This window comes from Mobula birostris, chromosome 10, assembly GCF_030028105.1.
Source record: "Mobula birostris isolate sMobBir1 chromosome 10, sMobBir1.hap1, whole genome shotgun sequence".
Taxonomy (NCBI): domain Eukaryota; kingdom Metazoa; phylum Chordata; class Chondrichthyes; order Myliobatiformes; family Myliobatidae; genus Mobula; species Mobula birostris.
Window position 1 is genome coordinate 34,518,105 of NC_092379.1, and position 22,027 is coordinate 34,540,131.

General features: G+C 44.4%; 1 protein-coding gene across 2 annotated transcripts; it reads right to left on the reverse strand.

Annotated features, from left to right (window-relative positions):
- Window positions 1-1,428: 1,428 nt before the first annotated feature.
- LOC140203951 (uncharacterized) lies at window positions 1,429-17,104 on the reverse strand. Of its 2 annotated transcripts, XR_011887460.1 has the most exons (3): window positions 17,072-17,104; window positions 13,109-15,498; window positions 1,429-5,377 (listed from the first exon to the last, which is right to left on the reverse strand). XR_011887460.1 is itself a non-coding variant. In XM_072270146.1 (2 exons), the coding sequence occupies exon 2, from the start codon at window positions 14,762-14,764 to the stop codon at window positions 13,493-13,495; it is 1,272 nt and encodes a 423-aa protein (XP_072126247.1). In that variant the 5' UTR covers window positions 14,765-15,498; window positions 17,072-17,104; the 3' UTR covers window positions 7,317-13,492. The 2 variants fall into 2 exon arrangements, 1 of the variants encoding a protein (XP_072126247.1); XM_072270146.1 differs by lacking the exon at window positions 1,429-5,377 and having other exon boundaries at window positions 7,317-15,498.
- Window positions 17,105-22,027: the final 4,923 nt, after the last annotated feature.

The window sequence follows — 22,027 nt, forward strand, 5'->3', positions numbered from 1 at the left end:
TTGTCCAGCTCTTGGATCCATCTCTCCCCCTCCTGTCTTCTCCTATCATTTTGGATCTCCCCCTCCCCCTCCCACTTTCAAATCTCTTACTCACTCTTCCTTCAGTTAGTCCTGACGAAGGGTCTCGGCCTGAAACGTCAACTGTACCTCTTCCTAGAGATGCTGCCTGGCCTGCTGCATTCACCAGCAACTTTGATGTGTGTTGGTTGAATAAAGGGAGCCTTTTCTGATTGGCTGCCGGTGACTAGTGGTGTTCTGTAGGGCTCTTTGTTGGGACTACTTCTTTTAACATCGTATGTCAATGAATTGGATGATGGAATTGATGGCTTTGATACAAAGTTTGTGAACGATACGAAGACGGGTGGAGGGACAGGAAATAGAAAGGCTGTTTGGCTGGCGGTGACTAGTGGTGTTCCACAGGGTCTATATTGTGACCAATTATTTTTACGTTATATGTTAATTATTTGTATGATTGGATTGATGACTTTGTTGCAAAGCTTGCAGCAATATGAAGATTAGGAGAATGGGCAAAGGTGAAAATTCTAAATTACTGTGTCGGGAAATGTATGGTCTTGCACTTCAGTAGAAGAAATGAAAGGGTTGACTATTTTCTAAATGCAGAGAAAATAAAAAGCATGGAGGCACAGAAGTACATGGGGGGTCCTTGTACAGGATTCCCTGAAGATTAATTTGCAGGTAAGTCTGTGTGAGGTAATCAATTCAAGAGGACGAGAATATAAAAGCAAGGATTTAATGTTGAGACTTTTTAAAGCTCTGGTGAGGCCTCACTTGGAGAATTGTGAGAAGGTTTGGGCCCTTATCAAGGCAGCGGAGGTTTGAGATCAGAGTTTTCCTTTTCCTAGATGAGCTGCCAACCACAGCTGACAAGTGCCATCTGCCAAGTCAGCTGATTTTAAGGCACCAGTAACCTACCTTTGCCTCAGTAGAAAGGGTTCCGCCAGACTTAATAGCTAAGCTGTACGTGAAGGTCAGGAGCTGGACTTGGTTGTCAGAGACTATTTGAGGTGAATGCCTTTGGGAGCATCTAAAAGGTATGGAGAACCTGTCCCCATAACCACCCCTGGCTATAACAACCCTAAGGAGACGGTGAAAGGAGGAAGAACTACAGATTTTTGGATCATTGGGTTCTATCAGAGAAGGTGCAACCTGTATAGACAGGATGATTTGCACCTGAACTAAGGGGGACTAATATCCTAGTGGGAAGTTGTGCTAGTGATGTAAGGTGGAGGGAGGGGTTAAACTAGAGTTGCAAGGGGATGGGAATCAGAGTGCCAGAGCAGACAGTGGAATGGTTGTGGTAAAAGACCAGAATAAGGTTTAATAGCACTGACAAATGTAATGAAACCTGTTGTTTTGCAGCAGCAACAGAGTACAATTAATAATTTAAAAATTTAAATAACCATATAATCAGGATTCAAGTACATTTATTGTCAAAGAATGTATAAATTACACAACCTTGAGATTTGTTTGTTCACAGGTAGTCACAGAGGAAGAAACCCAAAATAACCCACTTAAAGAAAAAAAGAATAAAAATAAAAATAAAAGACCAATACCCAATGCACAAGAGAAAAAAAAAGAACACAATTCATGGTTTCTAGTCCCCATCACCCTGCCAAATCAGTGTAAACCCAGGGGTTCCCAATCTGGGGTCTATGGATCCCTTGCTTTATGGTATTTGTCCACAGCATTAAAAAATGTTGGGAAACCCTAGTTTGTTAGAGCTGTTGAGGTCTCCCAACAGCTCTAGCAAACCTGCCTGCAATTATATTGGTCCTCCTCGAGATCAGATGCAACCCATCTTCTTTGTACGGGTCATGCCTTCCCCAGTAGACATCCCAATAATTCAGAAATATGAAAACTTGCCCCCATTACCATTTTCTCAAGTGACACATTCATCTGTGAAATCATTTTATTCTGACCCTCACTTGCGCGTGACCCAGGCAGCAATCCAAAGATTGCTACCCTGGAGGTCTTACTTTGCATCTTTCTACCTCCCTAAATTCTCTCCTGAGGACCTTCTCGCTTTTCCTACTTGTGTCATTGGTGCCAATATGTAACAAGACTTCTGGCTGCTCACCAGCCCCTTTAGAAATATGTAGATGTTAGCAGACAGTTGCAAAAACATCAGGTTGTGATGGTAGGTAATTTTAACTTTCCATATATTGACAGGGACTCCCATATTGTCAAGGGACTGGGTGAGATAAAGTTTGTCAAATGTGTTCAGGAAAGTTTCCCTAGTTAACCAGCTCTGAGGTCAGAAACGCCATCAGACTTAAGAGTGTTGTGAGAGGCTGCACCAACATCTGTGTAAGTTTACGCCTGTGTGTATGTTGGCATGTTCACATGTGGCAGGTGGTTGTACATGCTTGATTGTGTATGTGTACGAGTGTCGATATGTTGGGGTATGCATGCATGTGTGTGCATATTAGTGTGGAGGTAATTAAGGGGAAGAAGACTTGCCAGTCGACATTGGGTACAGGGAAAGTGGGAATGTGCATCCCAGGAATGGAGGGGGTTTAGGGGATGTGCTAGAAACAGGAGACGTACACAGTGTTCAGAGATGCGAGGTTTTAGAGGAGGAAGGGAACATCACAGGGACTGTAGGGTGGGATCTTCTCAGACAGGAAGGAGAAAGAGGTGTAACATAGATGAGTGTACAGAACGAAGGGGGAACAGGGGATTATAGTGTTGTGGAAAGTGGGCGTCCCTGAGGACAGGGCTGAGGTGGGAAGATAGCATCCCAGAAATAGGGCAGCTGATTTGGTGTGGGCATTGAAGAGACAGGGGAATGAAGTGTGATGGTGAAGTGGTCATCTCACACAAGGTAGGGGCATGACAGAGACTGAGAGTGAAAAGGATGGATAAGGAGGATGGAATGAGGGATCATAGAGATGGGTGTTGGAGGTGAGAGAAGGGGGAAATCAAGAAATGGAGTGGGGAGAGAGAAAGGGGCACCCCACAGATGGAGGTGGAATGGAGCATCACAGAGAACAGTGGGGAGAAAGGGGTGTCCTAAAGACAGGGGGCAGAGGAGAAATGCTGCATCAGAGTTGGAGGTAGATGGGTTGGAAATGTGGAAGAGGAAAATGGGGTTGAGGGAACATGCTGAGGAGGGGGGAAAGCAGACGGATGAAGGGGTAGGGGACGACCCAGAAACGACTGGATGGGCATCTCAGCAGTGGGGGCGAGGGTGTGAGGATGGTGTGCTGAGATGTGGTATAGTCTGGGTAATAGGACTTCCCAGAGTTGGAGGAATGAGTGTAGGCAGGGTGTCCCAGATACTGGGAAGAGTGGGAGTGGGCATCCCATAGATAGAGGGCCACAAGAGATAAAGTGAAGATGGAAAGCTATGTACCACAGGCGAGGGTGCAGGGGCAACCCAGAGATGGGACCCTAGTTGGAGGAAAGGTGAGATAGTGATCCAGAGATGGTAGAAAGGGAGTGGGGGAGGGGAATGCAGGTGATTGAAGCCAGAGACAGGAGAAGGGGGTGAGTAAGGAGGTATTCAAGGGTAGGATGATGAGGGAATGGTACGTCACAGAGAATGGGGAACTAGTAGGAGCGGTGGGAAATGGGGCTTCTACATACAGTATGTGGAAAGTAATGATGTATAGGGATGGGGGCGCCCCCGGCCAGGTATTATGAATGGTGGAAGATGATTATAGGTTGGGTGAAATACAAATGGTGGGTGGGAGGGGGTGCTGAAGGGAGAGGAAATAGGCATCACAGGCATGGATCGGAGGAAGAAAGGGATGTCCCAGAGACGGGCAGGGGAGAAAGAAAAGGACAAATACAGAGACGCAGGGAAGCAGTGATGGTAATGTCCCAGAGATGGGGAGGGGGTTGCATCCTGGAAAAGGAAGGTGCTTGGTAGTCTCAAGAGAGAATGAGGTTCCAAAAAAAACCAGTGGGAGTGGTCCTTTCCTAAGATGGGAAGGGATTCAGTGTCCAAAGATGGCATTCGGGTTAATAGGAGGAGGAAGGGGACATTCCATTGTCAGTGGGAAGGGGTTACCTGGAGACAAGGAGGGAGTGCAGAGAACATGGAGTGAATGTGGGGAAATGGGATGGGGTGAAGGGGCCATCCCAGAGACTGTGGAAGGAGGGAGACTTGGAGACAGGGGAGAAAAGACGTGACCCAGCGACATTGGGGAAGAGGCCAACACAAAGGTGGGGGAAGAATGCAGCAATCCAAATGCAGTGGGTCAGGAGGGAGAGGGCAACTGTGAGTTAGGGGTGGGAAGCAGGGTACCAAAGGATAGGGAGGTGACAATCCAAAAAGAGCTTGAAGGATATGGCTGTGGGATACAGGATGGAGCCAAGAGGAGGAGGGGTGAAGAGGGTAACACTGAGTGGGAGTGGGGTGACCGATTAAAAGGCTGAGGGGATAGGGGAGGGGTGACCCACAGTCAGGGGTAAACATGGATTTAAAAGTGGTAGGGTAACCCAGTGGTCGAAGAGATGAAGGCAGTGGTGAAGTGGTTGGGGAGTCCCAAATTCAGTGGGCAAATGGGTAGACCAATAGATGGGGGATGCTGGAACTGAGCAATCTAGTGAATCGAGGATGGGTGAGAAAGAATGGGGGCAGCCCAGAGGCAGGAACTTGGGGGGCATCCAGAGATGTGGGGGAGAGGAAAATAAGCAACCTGAAGAAAGGGCTGGGAAGAAATATGAAATGTGAGGCATGGACTGGCAAGAAGTGTAACCAAGAGGCTGAGGTGAAGTGGGAGAACAAGGAAACCCAGACAGCAGGTGATGAAGGGTCTCAGATCAAAAGGTCAAACTCCATATATGCTATCTCCAGCAATTTGCATGTAAATTGTGCACAGTTTTGTTTAGATTTACATGCAATTTAAAAACAACAGAAAGAACTGATTTAAAGAATGAGGTTTAAAATATAAATTATTTATTCATGACAGAACCACAATATTAAACTCCAGTCCAATTAAGGCTCACGTCATGAAAACAAATCCCTCCTGTGCTCAGTGACCAGGGTTCAGTTCCAGGTGTGATGAACAGCAGCAATAACTGGCACCAACAGTCACTCTTGAACTTGCAAATGGATTCACTGAACGTGATGGTTAAATATTTAACATAGAGTTCTTTAAACTCAATTTGTTGGTGTTAGAGCAGGTGGGATGATTGAGCAAAGCTGTTTGCTCACAAAGGACAGGTGTGCAGCCTCTCAGTGTGAACTCGCTGCCTCATGCTGTGACATAACTGTGTGAATCTGTTCCCACAGTCTGAGCAGGAGTACGGTCTCTCCCCAGTGCATATCAACAGAGGACTGAGTGAGTCGCTTCCCATAGACGGAGTAGATAAACAGTCATGCCCCATTTTGAACTTGCTAGTGTATCTGCATGTGGGAAAAGTAAGGAAACTCTGTCACACAAAGAGCAGCCAAACAGCTTCTTCCCATTGTAAACTCTGATGTGTCAACAGCTCAGATAACTGAGTGAATCCCATCCTACAGATGGAGCAGGATCATAGCTTCCCTCCAGTCTGAACTCTCTGAAGTGTCTTCAGGTTGGACAACCAAATTAACCCCCTCCCGCAGTCACAGCAGCGTACTCTCTCTCGGTGGTGTGAACTTCTAGATATACCTTCAGGTAGGATGATTCAGTTTATGCCCAGCCACACAACTAGCAATAGAATAGCCTCTCCGCAGCATGAACTCGCTGGTGATTCTGCTAGACGAAATACTGAATTACATCCCTTCCCACACAGAGCAGGTGAACAAACTTTTTCCCACTGTGAACTCACTGTATGTCTGCAGGCTGGATGAACACTGAACCCCTTCCCACAATCTGAACAGATGAATTATTTTTCCTTGCTATTAACTCTCTAGTACATCATCAGGTAAGATGACATAAAGAATTTCCTACCCCAGTGCTTCAAGGAGTTAAGTGTCTGATCACTGATGAAGTTATGCTGGAGTGTTCTCAGGGATCCAATGGGTTTCATTGAATAGTTGTGAGAGAAAACTTCATTTCAGACACAAAGCAGATACACGTTTCAAGCTGGGATGAGATATGCCCACTTTTCCAAGGATCATCAATTACAGGTCACTTGTTACACAAGACAGAGGGGTCAATTATCATTATACAACCAGAGAGAATAGGTGAAACAAAAGTCTCGCTTGGCAGAAGGATCCAGAACTAGATGACATTCAGCAAAAGTGTTTTGCTAAAGAACCAAAGTGAAGGAAGGAGTTTGCATTTTCCCCTTTCAGCTCTAATTGACATTTTAACTCATGGAAACATAGAAAACCTACAGCACAATACAGGAACTTCGGCTCACAAAGTTGTGCCGAACATGTCCCTACCTTAGAAATTACTAGGCCTACCTATAGCCCTCTATTATTCTAAGCTCCATGTACCTATCCAAAAGTCTCTTAAAAGGCCCTATCGTATCCGCCTTCACCACTGCCGCTGCAGCCCATTCCATGCACTCAGCACTCTCTGAGTAGAAAACTTACACCTGACATCTCCTCTGTACCTACTCTCCAGCACCTTAAACCTATGTCCTCTTGAGGCAACCATTTCAGCCCGAGGAAAAAGCCTCTGACTATCCACACAATCAATGCCTCTCATCATCTATACACCTTTCTCAGGGCACCTCTCATCCTCCGTCGCTCCCAAGGAGAAAAGGCCGAGTTCACTCAACCTATTCTCATAAGGCATGCTCCCCAATCCAGGCAACATCCTTGTAAATCTCCTCTGCACCCCTTCTATGGCTTCCACATCCTTTCAGTAGTGAGGCGACCAGAACTGAGCACAGTACTCCAAATGGGGTCTGAACAGGGTCCGAAATAGCTGCAATATTACCTCTCGGCTCCTAAATTCAATTCCACAATTGATGAAGGCCAATGCACCGTATGCCTTCTTAACCACAGAGTCAACCCGTGCAGCTGCTTTGAGCGTCCTATGGACTCGGACCCCAAGATCCCTCTGATCCTCCACACTGCCAAGAGTCTTACCATTAATACTATATTCTGCCATCATATTTGACCTACCAAAATGAACCGCTTCACACTATCCATGGCCTCCTCTACTGTAAAGGTGAAGCCACACTCAGGTTGGAGGAACAACACCTTATATTCCGTCTGGGTAGCCTCCAACCTGATGGCATGAACATTGACTTCTCTAACTTCCGCTAATGCCCCACCTCCCCCTCGTACCCCATCCGTTATTTATTTCTATACACACATTCTTTCTCTCTCTCTCCTTTTTCTCCCTCTGACTATACCCCTTGCCCATCCTCTGGGTTCCCCCCTCCCCCTTTTCCTTCTCCCTGGGCCTCCTGTCCCATGATCCTCTCATATCCCTTTTGCCAATCAACTTCCCAGCTCTTGGCTCCATCCCTCCCCCTCCTGTCTTCTCCTATCATTTTGGATCTCCTCCTCCCACTTTCAAATCTCTTACTAACTCTTCCTTCAGTTAGTCCTGACGAAGGGTCTCAGCCCAAAACGTCGACTGTACCTCTTCCTGGAGATGCTGTCTGGCCTGCTGCGTTCACCAGCAACTTTGATGTGTGTCACTTCACACCTGTCTGGGTTGAACTCCATCTGCCACTTCTCAGCCCGGTTTTGCATCCCATCAAATTCCCGCTGTAACCTCTGACAGCCCTCCACACTATCCACAACACCTCCAACCTTTGTGTCATCAGCAAACCTACTAACCCATCCCTCCACTTCCTCATTAGGTGCTGAACGCAGTTCTTCTTTTAGGCCTTAGTTTTAACTATTCTAGTTATCTACTGAGGTACGGACATCAGCTGTTTCTGAACAACAGACCTGATTGCTATGTTCCATTTCAAATGGGAGAAAATTGTGTATCTATTTATCTGAAGGATAAATATGAGTTCTGCATGCAAGGTAAACTCAGAACTATTATCTTTCATCTGAGTCCCAATTCCTAAGGTTTTGATAGCAAGATCTCAGCTGTGCTAGGAGGTCCATCACACTGATGTGTGGATCCTTTTGTCCACTGACGCATGATTTGATAAGTGATCTCGAAGTAAAGGAGCCATTAGGAGGTAGTGACCATAATATGATAAGTTTTTATCCGCAAGTTGAGAGGGATAAGGGCAGATCAGAACTGTCAGTATTGCAGTTGAACAAAGGAGACTATGGAGCCATGAGGGAGGAGCTGGCCAAAATTGACTGGTCGGATATCCTAGCAGAAAAGACAGTGGAACAGAAATGGCAGGTATTCTTGGGAATAATGCACAAGGTGCAAAATCAGTTCATCCCCCGGAGAAGGAAGGATTCAAAGGGGGGAAAGTGGCCACAGTGGTTGACAAAGGAAGTCAGAGATAGCATAGCATTAAAAAAGAAGAAATATAAAAGAGCTAAGGTGAGTGGGAAGACAGATGATTGGGAAATTTTTAAGGAGCAACAGAACTTAACTAAAAAGGCAATGCGGGGAGAAAAAATGAGGTATGAACGCAAGCTAGCTAGGAATATAAAGGAGGATAGCAGAAGTTTTTTTAGGTATGTGAAGAGAAGGAAGATAGTTAGGAACAATGTTGGGCCCTTGAAGAATGAATTGGGAGAAATTGTTATGGGAAACAGAGAAATGGCAGACGAAATTAATAAGTACTTTGGATCTGTTTTCACTAGGGAAGACACAAGCAATCTCCCAGATGTATGGATGGGCCAAGGACATAGGGTAACAGAGGAACTGAAACAGATTGACATTAGGAAGGAAACAGTGATGAGTAGACTGATGGGACTGAAGACTAACAAATCCCCAGGTCCAGATGGTCTGCATCCTAGGGTACTAAAGGAGGTGGCTCTGGAAATTGCGGATGCATTGGTGATCATTTTCCAATGTTCCTTAGATTCAGGATCAGTTCCTGAGGATTGGCGAATGGCTAATGTTATCCCACTTTTTAAGAAAGGAGGGAGGGAGAAAACGGAGAACTATTGCCCTGTTAGCCTAACATCAGTAGTGGGGAAGATGCTAGAGTCCATTATTAAAGATGAAATAGCGGCATATCTTGATAGCAGTGATAAGATTGGGCCGAGCCAGCATGGATTTACCAAGGGCAAATCATGCTTGACTAATCTATTGGAGTTTTTCGAGGATGTAACCAGGAAGATAGATGCGGGAGATCCAGGGGATGTGGTGTACCTTGACTTTCAGAAGGCATTTGATAAGGTACCACATAGGAGATTGGTGGGTAAAATCAGAGCTCATGGCATTGGGGGGAGGATATTGACATGGATAGAAAACTGGTTGGCAGATAGAAAGCAAAGGGTAGCAGTGAATGGGTGTTCCTCGGAATGGCAGGTGGTGACTAGTGGGGTGCCACAGGGCTCAGTATTGGGACCACAGCTGTTTACGATTTACGTCAATGATTTAGAGGAAGGCATTGTGAATAACATCAGCAAGTTTGCTGATGATACTAAGCTGGGTGGCAGTGTGACATGTGATGAGGATGTTAGGAGAATTCAAGGTGACTTGGGATAGGCCGGGTGAGTGGGCAGAAACTTGGCAGATGGCGTTTAATGTGAATAAGTGTGAGGTTATTCACTTTGGGAGCAAGAACAGGAAGGCAGATTATTATCTGAACGGTGTGGAGTTAGGTAAGGGAGAAATACAAAGAGATCTAGGAGTACTTGTTCACCAGTCTCTGAAGGTGAATGAGCAAGTGCAGCAGGCAGTGAAGAAGGCTAGTGGAATGTTGGCCTTTATTACAAAGGGAATTGAGTACAAGAGCAAGGAAATCCTTTTGCATTTGTACAGGGCCCTGGTGAGACCACACCTGGAGTATTGTGTGCAGTTTTGGTCTCCAGGGTTAAGGAAGGACATCCTGGCTGTGGAGGAGGTGCAGCGTAGGTTCACTAGGTTAATTCCTGGGATGTCCGGACTGTCTTACGCAGAGAGGTTAGAGAGACTGGGCTTGTACCCGCTGGAATTAAGGAGATTGAGGGGGGATCTGATTGAGACATATAAGATTATTAAGGGATTGGACAAGATAGAGGCAGGAAATATGTTCCAGATGCTGGGAGAGTCCAGTACCACAGGGCATGGTTTAAGAATAAGGGGTAGGTCATTTAGGACAAAGTTGAGGAGGAACAACTTCTCCCAGAGAGTTGTGGAGGTGTGGAACGCGCTGCCTCAGAAGGCAATGGAGGCCAATTCTCTGGATGCTTTCAAGAAGGAGCTAGATAGGTATCTTATGGATAGGGGAATCAAGGATTATGGGGACAAGGCAGGAACCGGGTATTGATAGTAGATGATCAGCCATGATCTCAGAATGGCGGTGCAGGCTCAAAAGGCCGAATGGTCTACTTCTGCACCTACTGTCTATTGTCTATATACGGGAGCTTAGTGTAAAGGAACCCTTAGGAGATAGTGATCATAATATGGTTGAATTCATACTACAATTTAAGAGGGAGAAGCCTCTCTCTCTCAAGTCACACGTGCCAATATCACAATGGAATAAAGGGATTTACAGAGGCATGACAGGAGCTTGCCCAGGTGGATTGCAGGGGGATACTGGCAGGAAAGATGGCACAGCAGAGGAGGCTGAAGTTTCTGGGAATAGCTCACAAGATGCAGGATAGATATGTCCCACAGAACAAGTAGTTCTCAAATGGCAGGGGTGGGCAACCGTGGCTGACAAGTAAATTAAGGACTTCATAAAAGCCAAGGGAAGGGCATATAATATAGCAAAGTGCATGGGAGGTTGGATGATTGGGAAGCTTTTAAAATCCAACAAAAGGAAACTAAAAGAAGTTTTAAGAAAAGGTGAAATATGAGGGCAGACTAGCCAATAATATAAAGCAGGAAGCCCAGAATTTTTTTCAGTTATATAAAGAGTAAAAGGGTGGTGAGAGTTGGTATCAGACCACCGGGAAATGATGCTGGTGAGGTAGTAATGGGGAACAAAGAAATGGCAGGTGAACAATGGATACTTTGCATCTTTCTTTATTGTGGAAGACACTAGCAGTGAGCCAGGGTACGTGAATATCAGGGAGTAGGAGTGAGTGCCATTGCTATTACAAAGGAAAACATGCTAGGCAAACTTAAAGTGGATAAGTCACCTGGACCAGATGGACTACATCCCAGAGTCCTGAGAGAGGTCCCTGAAGAGATAAAAGATGCCATGGTTATGATCTTTCAAGAATCTCTTGATTCTGGCACTTGATTGAGGACTGGAAGATTGCAAATGTCACTCCACTCTTTAAGAAGGCAGGAAGGCAAAAGAAAGGAAATTACAGGCCAGTTAGCCAAACCTCAGTGGTTGGGAAAGTGCTGGAGTCTATTATCAAGGACGAGGTTTCAAGGTACTTGCAGACTAATGGTAAAATAAGTCAAAGTCAGCATGGTAAAGGGAAATCCTGCCTGACAAATCCGTTAGAGTTCTTCGAGGAAGTAACAAGCAGGGTGGACAAAGGAGAGGCAGTGGATATCATTTACCTGGACTTTCCTACTGTGTTACAGGAAAGATACTGGCATTGATAGAGGAATGGCTGACAGGCAGGAGGCAGCAAATGGGAATTTCTTGTTGGCTGCTGGTGACTAGTGGTGTTCCTCATGGGTCAGTATTGGGACCCCTAGTTTTCACATTGTTTGTCAATGAGTTGGATAATAGAATTAATGGCTTTCTGGCAAAGTTTGTGGATGATACAAAGATAGGTGGATGGGTAGGTAGTGCTGTGAAGCAATGCAATTGCAGCAGGACTTAGACAAATTGGAAGAATGGGTAAAAACTGGCAGATGGAATATAGTGTTTGGAAATGTAAGATAATGCATTTTAGTAAAAGGAAAAATAGTGTGGACTATTGTCTAAATGGGGAGAAGGTTCAAACATCAAAGGTGCAGAGGGTCTTAGGAGTCATCATTGTGCAAAACTCCCAAAAGGTTAACTTACAGGTTGAGTCTGTGGTAAGGAGGCAAATGCAACGTTGGCATTTATTTCAAGAGGAAGAGAATATAAAAGCAAGGAGACAATGCTGAGTCTAAGACACTAGTCAGGCCACACTCGGAGTATTGTCAACAGTTTTGGGCCCCATATCTCAGAAGAATGTGTTGTCATTGGAGCAAGTCCGAAGGAGGTTCACAAGGATGATTCTGGGAAAGAGGTTAACATATGAGGAGTGTTTGGCATCTTTGGTCCTATACTGACTGGAATTTAGAAGAATGCGTGAGGATTTCATTGAAACCTACCAAATGTTGAGGACTTAATAGGGTGGATGTTTCTTATGGTGGAGGTATCCAGAACTAGAATGCACAGCCTCAACCTTTTAGAACTGAGGTAATGAGTAATTTTTTTTTAGCCAGGGTAGTGAATCTGTGGAATGCTCCGCCACAGAATGTGGTTGAAGCCAATTCTGTGGGTATATTTAAGATGGAAGTTGATCGTTTCCTGATTGTCAGGACATCAAGGGATATGGCAAGAAGGCAGGTGTATGGGGTTGAGTGGGATCCAGGATCAGCTACGATGGAATGATGGAGCAGACTCGATGGGCTGAATGGCCTAATTCTGCTCCTATTCCTATGGCAGGGTGACACAACTTGGGACTCTCGGCACCTGCACACTCGATTCGCAGTGATAGTACATTCTGAAGCTCAGATTTCTGGGTAAGAACATTGCTATTGAAAGCATTTGCAAGCATTGACTCCCCTTTGTCAAATGGTACCAATGCAGTCAATATGTTTATGAGAACCCAGTGGCCAGTTGAATGCAGGAAGCTTCCACAAGCAATATATTCACTGTTAACAGGCATTGTGTGTCAGTAGCCAAATTAACCAAGTTTTTTGCCTCTGTCAGCCTCCAAATGTTGCTACTCCATCTCTCATTGCCACACCTTTTCCCCCACCCCCTGGCTGTTTCCACGCTCCTCATCACATGCCCAAAAACTCTGCCCTGCACTGACCCGTCTCTGATTTCTGGCCCTGCTCCATTCAATATCCAGCTGAAGGTTCCCCAACTAATGCTTTCAGACATTAGAGGACAATGATGTATCCTAACAACTCAGCAGTGTGAGATACACCCTTTAGAAGCTTTGAGAATGACCTATAACATTGAAGAGAGCAGGGAATAATGGGGTTCTTTACCAATGTAATTTTACCTCAGCGCAGAGATTTGAGGGAGGAAGAACATTTCAGGCATAAATGCAGTCAGCTCATCTTCTTCAGTCCGCAGAAAGACATGCAGGAAAATTAAGGAAAATTAAAATTCTTCACCCACAGAGTGGTGAGCATCATCATAGCTAGGAGTGAACAGTAGGGAAGGATTTAAAAGGACTATCGTGGAACAGATCCAGATCCAGAAACTCCACTCCCACTGAAGGTGAACATTATCAGAACAAACTTGTTTTATGCCCAGTGGCCAAGGTGCAGAAATGGGTGTGTTGAATAGCAGCAGCAATAATTGCAGAGTGCGACACCAGCAGTCACTTTTGAAGTTGCTTCTCCATTGAGCAACTGTGATGGTCAAATATCCAGCGTGCAGCTTATTTAAACGTTGCCCCCGTGTGAACTCTATAGTGCATCACAAGGTTGGATGAATGAGTGAATCCCTTCCCACACTCAGAGCAGGTGAACGGCTTCTCCCCAGTGTGAATTCGATAGTGCGCCACAAGGGTGGATGACTGAGTGAATCCCTTCCCACATTCAGAGCAGGTGAACGGCCTCTCCCCAGTGTGAACTCGCCGGTGTATCTGCAGGCTGGATGACTGAGTGAATGCCTTACCACAGTGTGAGCAGGTGAACGGCCTCTCTCCAGTGTGAACTCGTTGATGTACCTTCAGTTGAAATGACCGAGTGAATCCCTTCCCACATTCTGAGCAGATGAATGGTCTCTCTCCAGTGTGAACTGACTGGTGTGTCTGCAGGTGAGATGACCGAGTGAATCCCTTCCCACAGTCTGAGCAGGTGAATGGCCTCTCCCCTGTATGAACTCGCTGGTGTATTTGTAGGTGAGATGACCGGGAGAATCCTTTCCCACAGTCTGAGCAGGAGAATGGCCTCTCTCCAGTGTGAATTGACTGGTGTGCCAATAGGTCAGATGAGCGAGTGAATCCCTTCCCACAGTCTGAGCAGGTGAACGGCCTCTCCCCAGTGTGAACTGACTGGTGTGCCAATAGGTCAGATGACTGACTGAATGCCTTTCCACATTCGGAGCAGGCGAACGGCCTCTCCCCAGTGTGAACTCGCTGGTGTAGTTTCAGTTGAAATGACCGAGGAAATCCCTTCCCACATTCCGAGCAGGTGAACGGCATCTCCCCAGTGTGAACTGACTGGTGTGCCAATAGGTCAGATGACCGAGAGAAACCTTTCCCACAGTCTGAGCAGGTGAATGGCCTTTCCCCAGTATGAACTCGCTGATGTACATTCAGCTGAGATGACCGAGCGAATCCCTTCCCACAGTCTGAGCAGATGAATGGTTTTTCCTCAGTGTGAACTGACTGGTGTGCATGTAGGTTGCATAACTGAGTGAATCCCTTCCCACACACGGAACAGGTGAATGGTCTCTCCTTAGTGTGAACTTGCTGGTGTCTCTGTAGGTGGGATGACTGAGTGAATCCCTTCCCACAGTCTGAGCAGGTGAATGGCCTCTCCCCAGTGTGAACTCGCTGATGCACCTTCAGCTGAGATGAATGAGGAAATCCCTTCCCACAGTCTGAGCAGGTGAACGGCCTCTCCCCAGTGTGAACTCGCTGATGTACCTTCAGTTGAGATGAGTGAAGAAACCCCTTCCCACAGTCTGAGCAGGTGAATGGCATCTCCTCAGTGTGAACAGACTGCTGTGTCTGTAGGTGGAATTAGTGAGTGAATCCTTTCCCACAATCTGAGCAGATGTACGGCCTGTTCCCAGTGTGAAATGCGTCAGCAGATCAGATGGCTGAGGGATCCCTTCCCACACACGCAACAGTCCCTCTCCCTTGTGACCTTACTGGTCTGTCTGTGGGTAGAATGAGTGAGTGAATCTCTTCCCGGACATGGAACAAGTGAACAGCTTTCACCGGTGTGAATTTTCCGATGTGTCCTCAGCTTGGATGACAGAATGAATTGCTTCCCGTAGTCAGAACAGGTGAACAATCTCACTATGGAGTGAACTTGCTGATGTGTCTTCTCGGCAAATGACTGAGTAGATCCCTCCCATACAAAGAATAGGTAACTGATATCTCTCTACTACCAATTCTCAGGTGATTCATCAAGTCTGATGTCAGATGCAGTGAATCCCTTGCAGTGTCAATGCAGTTGAAGAACCGATCTCCAGTGAACAAGTGCTGGTGTGTTCTCAGCACCCCGGTTCCAGTGGATTTCACTGAGTTACAACATAAAACTTCATTTCAGACACAGAGCACCTTCCCATCTGGGATGAGGTAGTTCTTCTTCTCCAAGGATCGACAACATTTATATTGGCATTTCAAAGGAAGTATCTGGACAGAGACAGCAAAAGTGATGTGCTGTGATGTTTGATGTTCCCATGGACAAATTCTTTGCCGTTTCTAACCTGTAAAAAGATTTACAAAAGGCATCAATGAGTGAAGGATTGCAGTTCAGATGAGATCATTTTAGCCTCTGTGGTGTGCTCTGACATCACACTGTTTTACTGAGGTTCAACCCAAGTTAGAGAAATTGCTCCTGATCTTCTAACTGGGCACAGCACAGGCATCCAGACTGACCATTGAGTTATCTACATTTCTGACTATATCAGAATGGGCCTTTTCTGCCCACCTTCAAACTGTGACATTGGCTCAGTTTGTCTCTCACCATTAATATTGTTTCAAGTACTGCTCATGACCCACAGCACGACAAAAGAGCACCAGAGGATGAGAGGTGACCTGATAGAGTTGTATAAGATGATGAGAGACATTGATCGTGTGAATAGTCAGAGCCTTTTTCCCAGGGCTGAAATGTTTGCCACAAGAGGACACAGGTTTAACGTGCTGGGGAGTAGGTACAGAGGAAATGTCAGGGGTAAGTTTTTTACTCAGAGACTGGTGAGTGTGTGGAATGGGCTGCCGGCATCGGTGGTGGAGGCAGATATGACAGAGTCTTTTAAGAGACTTTTGGATAGGTACATGGAGCTTAGAAAAATAGAGGGCTATGGGTAAGCCTAGTAATTTCTAAGGTAGGGACATGTTCGGCACAACTTTGTGGGCTGAAGGGCCTGTATTGTGCTGTAGATTTTCTATGTTTCTATTTAAGGAAAAATCTGCAGATGCTGGAAATCAAAGTAACACACACAAAATGCTGGAGGAACTCAGCAGGCCAGGCAACATCCATGGAAAAGAGTAAACAGTCGATGTTTCAGGCCAAGACCTTTCATCTGGACTGATATTACATCCTGGAGACTTTGTAACTACCTGACCTCTGCTTCCGGCGACTTGTGGCAGTGAACTAATCAATGGCAATGCCAGTGAAACTGAAGGGAAGGGCAGCAGTGTTTTTCAATGGAATGTGGCACTTTGGTGATGTGAAAGCTGCAGGTCACTTGTTACCCAGGACAAAGATGGTTGATATCATTATATCAGAGAGAACAAGAGGAGCTAAGACAAAGATGATTATCTCAAGAACTAAAGCTGGTGAAAGGCTTTTTTCCCTCACGACATTCGCATTGTTTGGAAGTAGCTTCTTCATCCGAGATTAACACAGAATTGTATTTTTGTTTCGAGTTCCTAATCCTTGGATTTAGGTAGCTGAAACTCGGTAGGAGAAGACAGATACAAGCGCTCCCATTCCTTCCCCCTGCGCTTCGAAACAAGCCTTATAAACAGGACAGCAAAGAGCCATGGCTGCCTACGTACCCAGAAATCCCCACGAAGGAGATACCCATGTAATCGCTACCCATCGATGCGCATGCGCCCCAGAAATGGCGCCAGCACCTACGCCCAACGCAGAAAGCTACCTGGGGCCCGACTATGGGTCGTAGCCTCCGACAGAAAAAAAAAACCATCACTACACCGGGTTTGACAGACCACGGTGTGTGCGAAGCTCGCAGCAATTGTCCCTCAAACGCAGTGCGCAAGCGGGTGTTAATTTTATAATTTAAGAAAAATCGCCACCCGAAGTCCCACTCCTACCTACTGCCGATTCTCCAGAGCCTTTTATCCGCGATGCGCATGCGCATTTCTGTACTTACTGCGACGCGCCTGCGCATTTGATCGTTGGGTCATTGACGGCGAATTATGAAGCATGGAGGTTCCTGGGTAAGCAAGATACCATTAATGGATTCTGCAAACACCGGTTTCCTTATGCCTCATGTAGACATCCCACCCTGAAAAAACTCATTTCAGGGAGGTAGCACCACCACCCCCGCTCCCTGCAACCCCCATATCCCCTCCCCCAGTCGATCTCCAAGGGTGTATATATACAGGACATTTGATTATGAAAGAACAAACAATATATTTGATTTTTAAACGCAAACAACAGGAATTCTGCAGATGCTGGAAATTCAAGCAACACACATCAAAGTTGCTGATGAACGCAGCAGGCCAAGCAGCACCTCTTCCTACAGATGCTGCTTGGCCTGCTGTGTTCACCAGCAACTTTGATGTGTGTTGCAATATATTTGATTACATATTTGAAACTATTTACACACACAGATACACACACACACACACACACACACACACACACACACACACACACACACACACACACATATATATATATTCCTTGTTGAGTATTTTGTTGGCAGTCTCAATGCAAATAGCGTTTCTATTTCTTTTGCAAACTTTCCTTGTACTGTGATGTGGCTTACTTGGCAGATTTGAGCATTTTGCCAGAAGTCTCAACCTCATAGCAGTCGGTATCAATGAATTTGTTAATTTTGCAAGACATCAGATTCACAAGTGTTTTATGAGACAGCTGCCTTCTGAATTCTGTCTTAATGTGATGCACCATGCTGAATACCCTTCCTTTTTTTTTGTAATTTATTTTTTATTGAAGTTCATCATCAAACATTTCCATATGATGTATTTCAGACACTGTACATATATATCATATATTCATATTTGTCACAAATCTCCACATAATATTTATCTGAGGTATATACTTATAGGAAAGAGAGGAAAGAAAGAACAAGCAAAAAGAGAAAACTGTGTACAAGTAGGGAATGATCTTTTATTTTTACAACATATTCATTGATTTGTGAGAATAAAGTCAGGCTTATGAGGTGTTATGTAGTTAAACCACCTTTCCCAGAATGAATCAAGTTGTTCCAACTTACGATTAGCAGATGCCGTTATCTTCTCCATTTTGTAAATGTCCATTGTAATTTCCAACCATGCGTTTAATGTTGGGCTCTCCTGTGATAACCATTTCCTGGTAAGACCCTTTTTACCAGCCACCAGCAGTATATTCGTTAAATATTTATCTCTTTTCAACCATTCTTGAGGTATATACCCAAAATATATGGTCTTACTTTCTAAGGGTATTTCACATTTAAAAATGTCTTGTAGGACATTGTGTATCCCACTCCAATAGTCTTTGATAACAGGGCAATCCCAGAAAATATGATAATGGTTTGCATTTTGATTTCCACAATTTCTCCAGCAAACAGGGAGGTTACTATCATAATGGAATTTCTGGGAGGGTGTAATAAAATATCTTATCAAGTTTTTCCATCCAAACTCCCTCCATTTCTGTGAACTGGTATACATCCTACCTCAAAAATAGAAGCTGCACTGTCAACATAGGCAAATTTTCCTCTTCTCCAGATAGTTTTTCCTGTGGGGTCCCACAAGGTTCCAACCTAGGTCCCATTCTTTTCTCTATGTGTATACATGCTTCCCTTCAGCCAAATCATTCAAAAACATGACATTTCCTTCCATTGTTATGCTGACGACACACAGCTTTATCTCCCCTTGAAACCAAACAACAGTCAACTCTAGCCAGCCTCATGAACTGCCCTGAGGACATAAAGTGTTGGATGGCACAAAACTTCCTACAGCTGAATGAAGGCAAGTCTGAAGTTGTCCTATTTGGCCCCCTGACTCCATCAAAGTGATTACCAACAGTTTTGGTAACCTGTCCACCCTCGTCAAACCCCATGTCAAAACCTTGGTGTGATATTTGATTCCGCCTTTAGGTTTGACAAGCAAGTTACTGCAGTAGTAAACGCCAGTTTTTTCCAGCTTCGTACTATTGCTAAAATCAAGTCGTTTCTCTCTTTCAAAGATCTCGAGGAAGTCATCCACACACTTATATCCTCCCGTTTGGACTACTCCAACTTCTTGTATACTGAGATTAGTCAGTCGTCCCTGTCCCGTCTGCAACTGGTCCAGAACGCCGCAACCAGGCTCCTGATAGGTGCCCGGAAGAGGGATCATATACTCCTATCCTGGCCTCCCTCCGCTGGCTGCCAGTACGGTTCAGAATTGATTTTAAGGTTCTCCTGTTTGTTTATAAAGCCCTAAATGGGCTGCCCCCCCCCTTATATCACAAATCTTCTAACCCTTTATTCTATTTCCAGGTCCCTCAGGTCGGCTGACTTGGGGCTCCTGGCTGTCCCGCGATCTAAATTTAAGTTCAGGGGTGACCGTGTCTTTGCTTTTGTAGCCCCTAGACTGTGGAACAGCATTCCCCTCCCTATCAGATCTGCCCCCATTCCATCGACTCTTTTAAATCCAGGCTCAAAATTTACCTTTATTCACTAGCGTTTGAGTCTTCCTGATGTGGCCAAATTTTGGCTTGTGCTTAGGCTCATGTATTGTTTATTTTATGCCTATAAGCTGTGTGCTTTGTTGTTTATATGTGTGTTTCTTGTATTTGTGATTTTAGCTACCTGTTATGGATTGTACAGCACTTTGGTCAACATGGGTTGTTTTTAAATGTGCTTTATGAATAAATTTGACTTGACTTGACTTCCATTGATGCCTCCATATTATTGTCCATTCTTCCTCAGATATAATTATCCCTCCTTCCTTCTCCTATTTTGTTTTAATGTATGAAGTCGAATGTTTTAAGATTTCACAAACCCTTATACACGCTTGAAATGATTCTACTACTATTAACTGAATTATATGCTTTTCTAAATAGCTCTATCAAACATGTAGATTAGATTAGATTCCACTTCATTGTCATTGTGCCAAATACAGATACAAAGCCAATGAAATGCAGTTAGCAGCTAACCAGAAATGCAAAGAATAGTCTTATTTACAAAATAATTGTGAATAAAAAGTAAGTGCTACAGCACACAAATATAAAAGTACTGAGACAGTACAATATGGGTGCAATACTGCTTAGCATTGTGATGTGAAGTTCAGCAGGGTCACAGCCTCAGGGAAGAAGCTCTTCCTGTGCCTGCTGGTGCAGGAGCAGAGGCTCCTGTAGCACCTACTGGATGGGAGGAGAGTAAAAAGTCCATGGTTAGGGTGAGATGCATCCTTGATAATGCTTTTCGTCCCACTTGCCTTGGTTATATTTTTAACCCTCCAATGAACATACTGTCGCATCTGCAAATACTGATAGAAGTCTTGTTTTTCTAATATGTGTTTCTCCTTAAGCATTTCAAAACTGAACAGTGTTCCTTCTTTCATTAAATTGCAAAGAACTGTTATTCCTTTAGTTGTCCAGTCCTTAAATCTAGTATCCAGTTTATTCAGTGTAAAATCCGAGTCATATGCACGCCATTTAAGAATTGCAATATCTCCCTCTAGTTTATATTCTTTTATAATAGTTTTCCATGTTTTAAGAGTCCATTTCACCCATGGGTTATCAATAGTATTTATGTAACTTTGTAGGTTGCTATCAGCCAAAATTGCCTGTATGGGGATGGAAAGTATCCTCTCCTCAATGTTTTTCCATTGAGCATCATATGATCGGTTGCATCAGCATATCACAGCTCTCATCTGTGCTGCAAAATAGTAATCTCGAAGAGAAGGTAGGCCCCATCTTTTCCTTGGCTAACTGCAAAGTTTTGAGATGAGCTCTAGGCCTTTTACCTTGCCATATATATCTTGATTGCATCTTGTTCCATTCATTGAATTGATTTTGGTCAATCTCTGTTGGTAGGGTCTGAAAGAGATATAGTAGTCTGGGCAGTATATTCATTTTAATAGATTCAGTCCTTGAACTGAGACTAAAAAAAGGAATTAGGTTCCAGCTCGTTATTTCTTCCTTAATTTTTTATATATAGGCAGATAATTGCATTCTGATAATTTTGCCAAATCTTTTGGCATAATGATGCCCAAATATTTGACGGACTCTGTTTGCCATGCCCAGGGATAACTACTTTCAATTTCTCTTGGTGGGCTATAGTTATATGAAAGTAATTGGGTTTTATCTATGTTGACCTTGTATCCTGATAATTGACCATACTGTTCAAAGGATTGCATCAATTTAGGTAAAGAGTGGGTTGGTTGCCCTAGATAGATCAAAATATCATCTGCTTAACAAGCCAATTTATGCCCTGTCCCTTTAATAGTAAGTCCCCTGATATCTTCATTTTGTCTGATGTATTGAGCTAATGGTTCCAGATATAATGCGAAGAGTAGCGGTGACCATGCACAACCCTGTTTCGTGCCCCTTTCTAGGGTAAAACTATTTGATAAATATCCATTGATTTTAATCATAGCAGTAGGATTGTCATATAGTGCCTGTATAGTTTGAGTAATTGTGTCATGTAGACCAAGTCTATGTAAAACTCTGTAAGGAAAATTCTAATTAACCGAATCGAATGCCTTTTCAGCGTCCCACGCTTATCACTGCTGCTTCAATTTTTTTTGTATATTATCCATAATGTGAAGTGTCCTTTGTATATTGCCTTGTGTTTGGCATTGTTGTATAAAACCTGTCTGATCATTATGTATCAGTGTGGGTAGAAACTCTTCTGATCGTTTTGCCATGATGGAAGTAAATAATCTATAGTCTACATTAAGAACAGATATTAGTCTAAACGACCCACATTCCATTTTATCCTTGCCTTCTTTCGGTATAGCTGAGATTATTGCCTCCTTCCAGCTGGGAAGCATTTGCGCCTTTTTTAGAGCCCAGTTCAGTGTGGGGAGTAAAACAGGAATTAACTCATTTTTAAA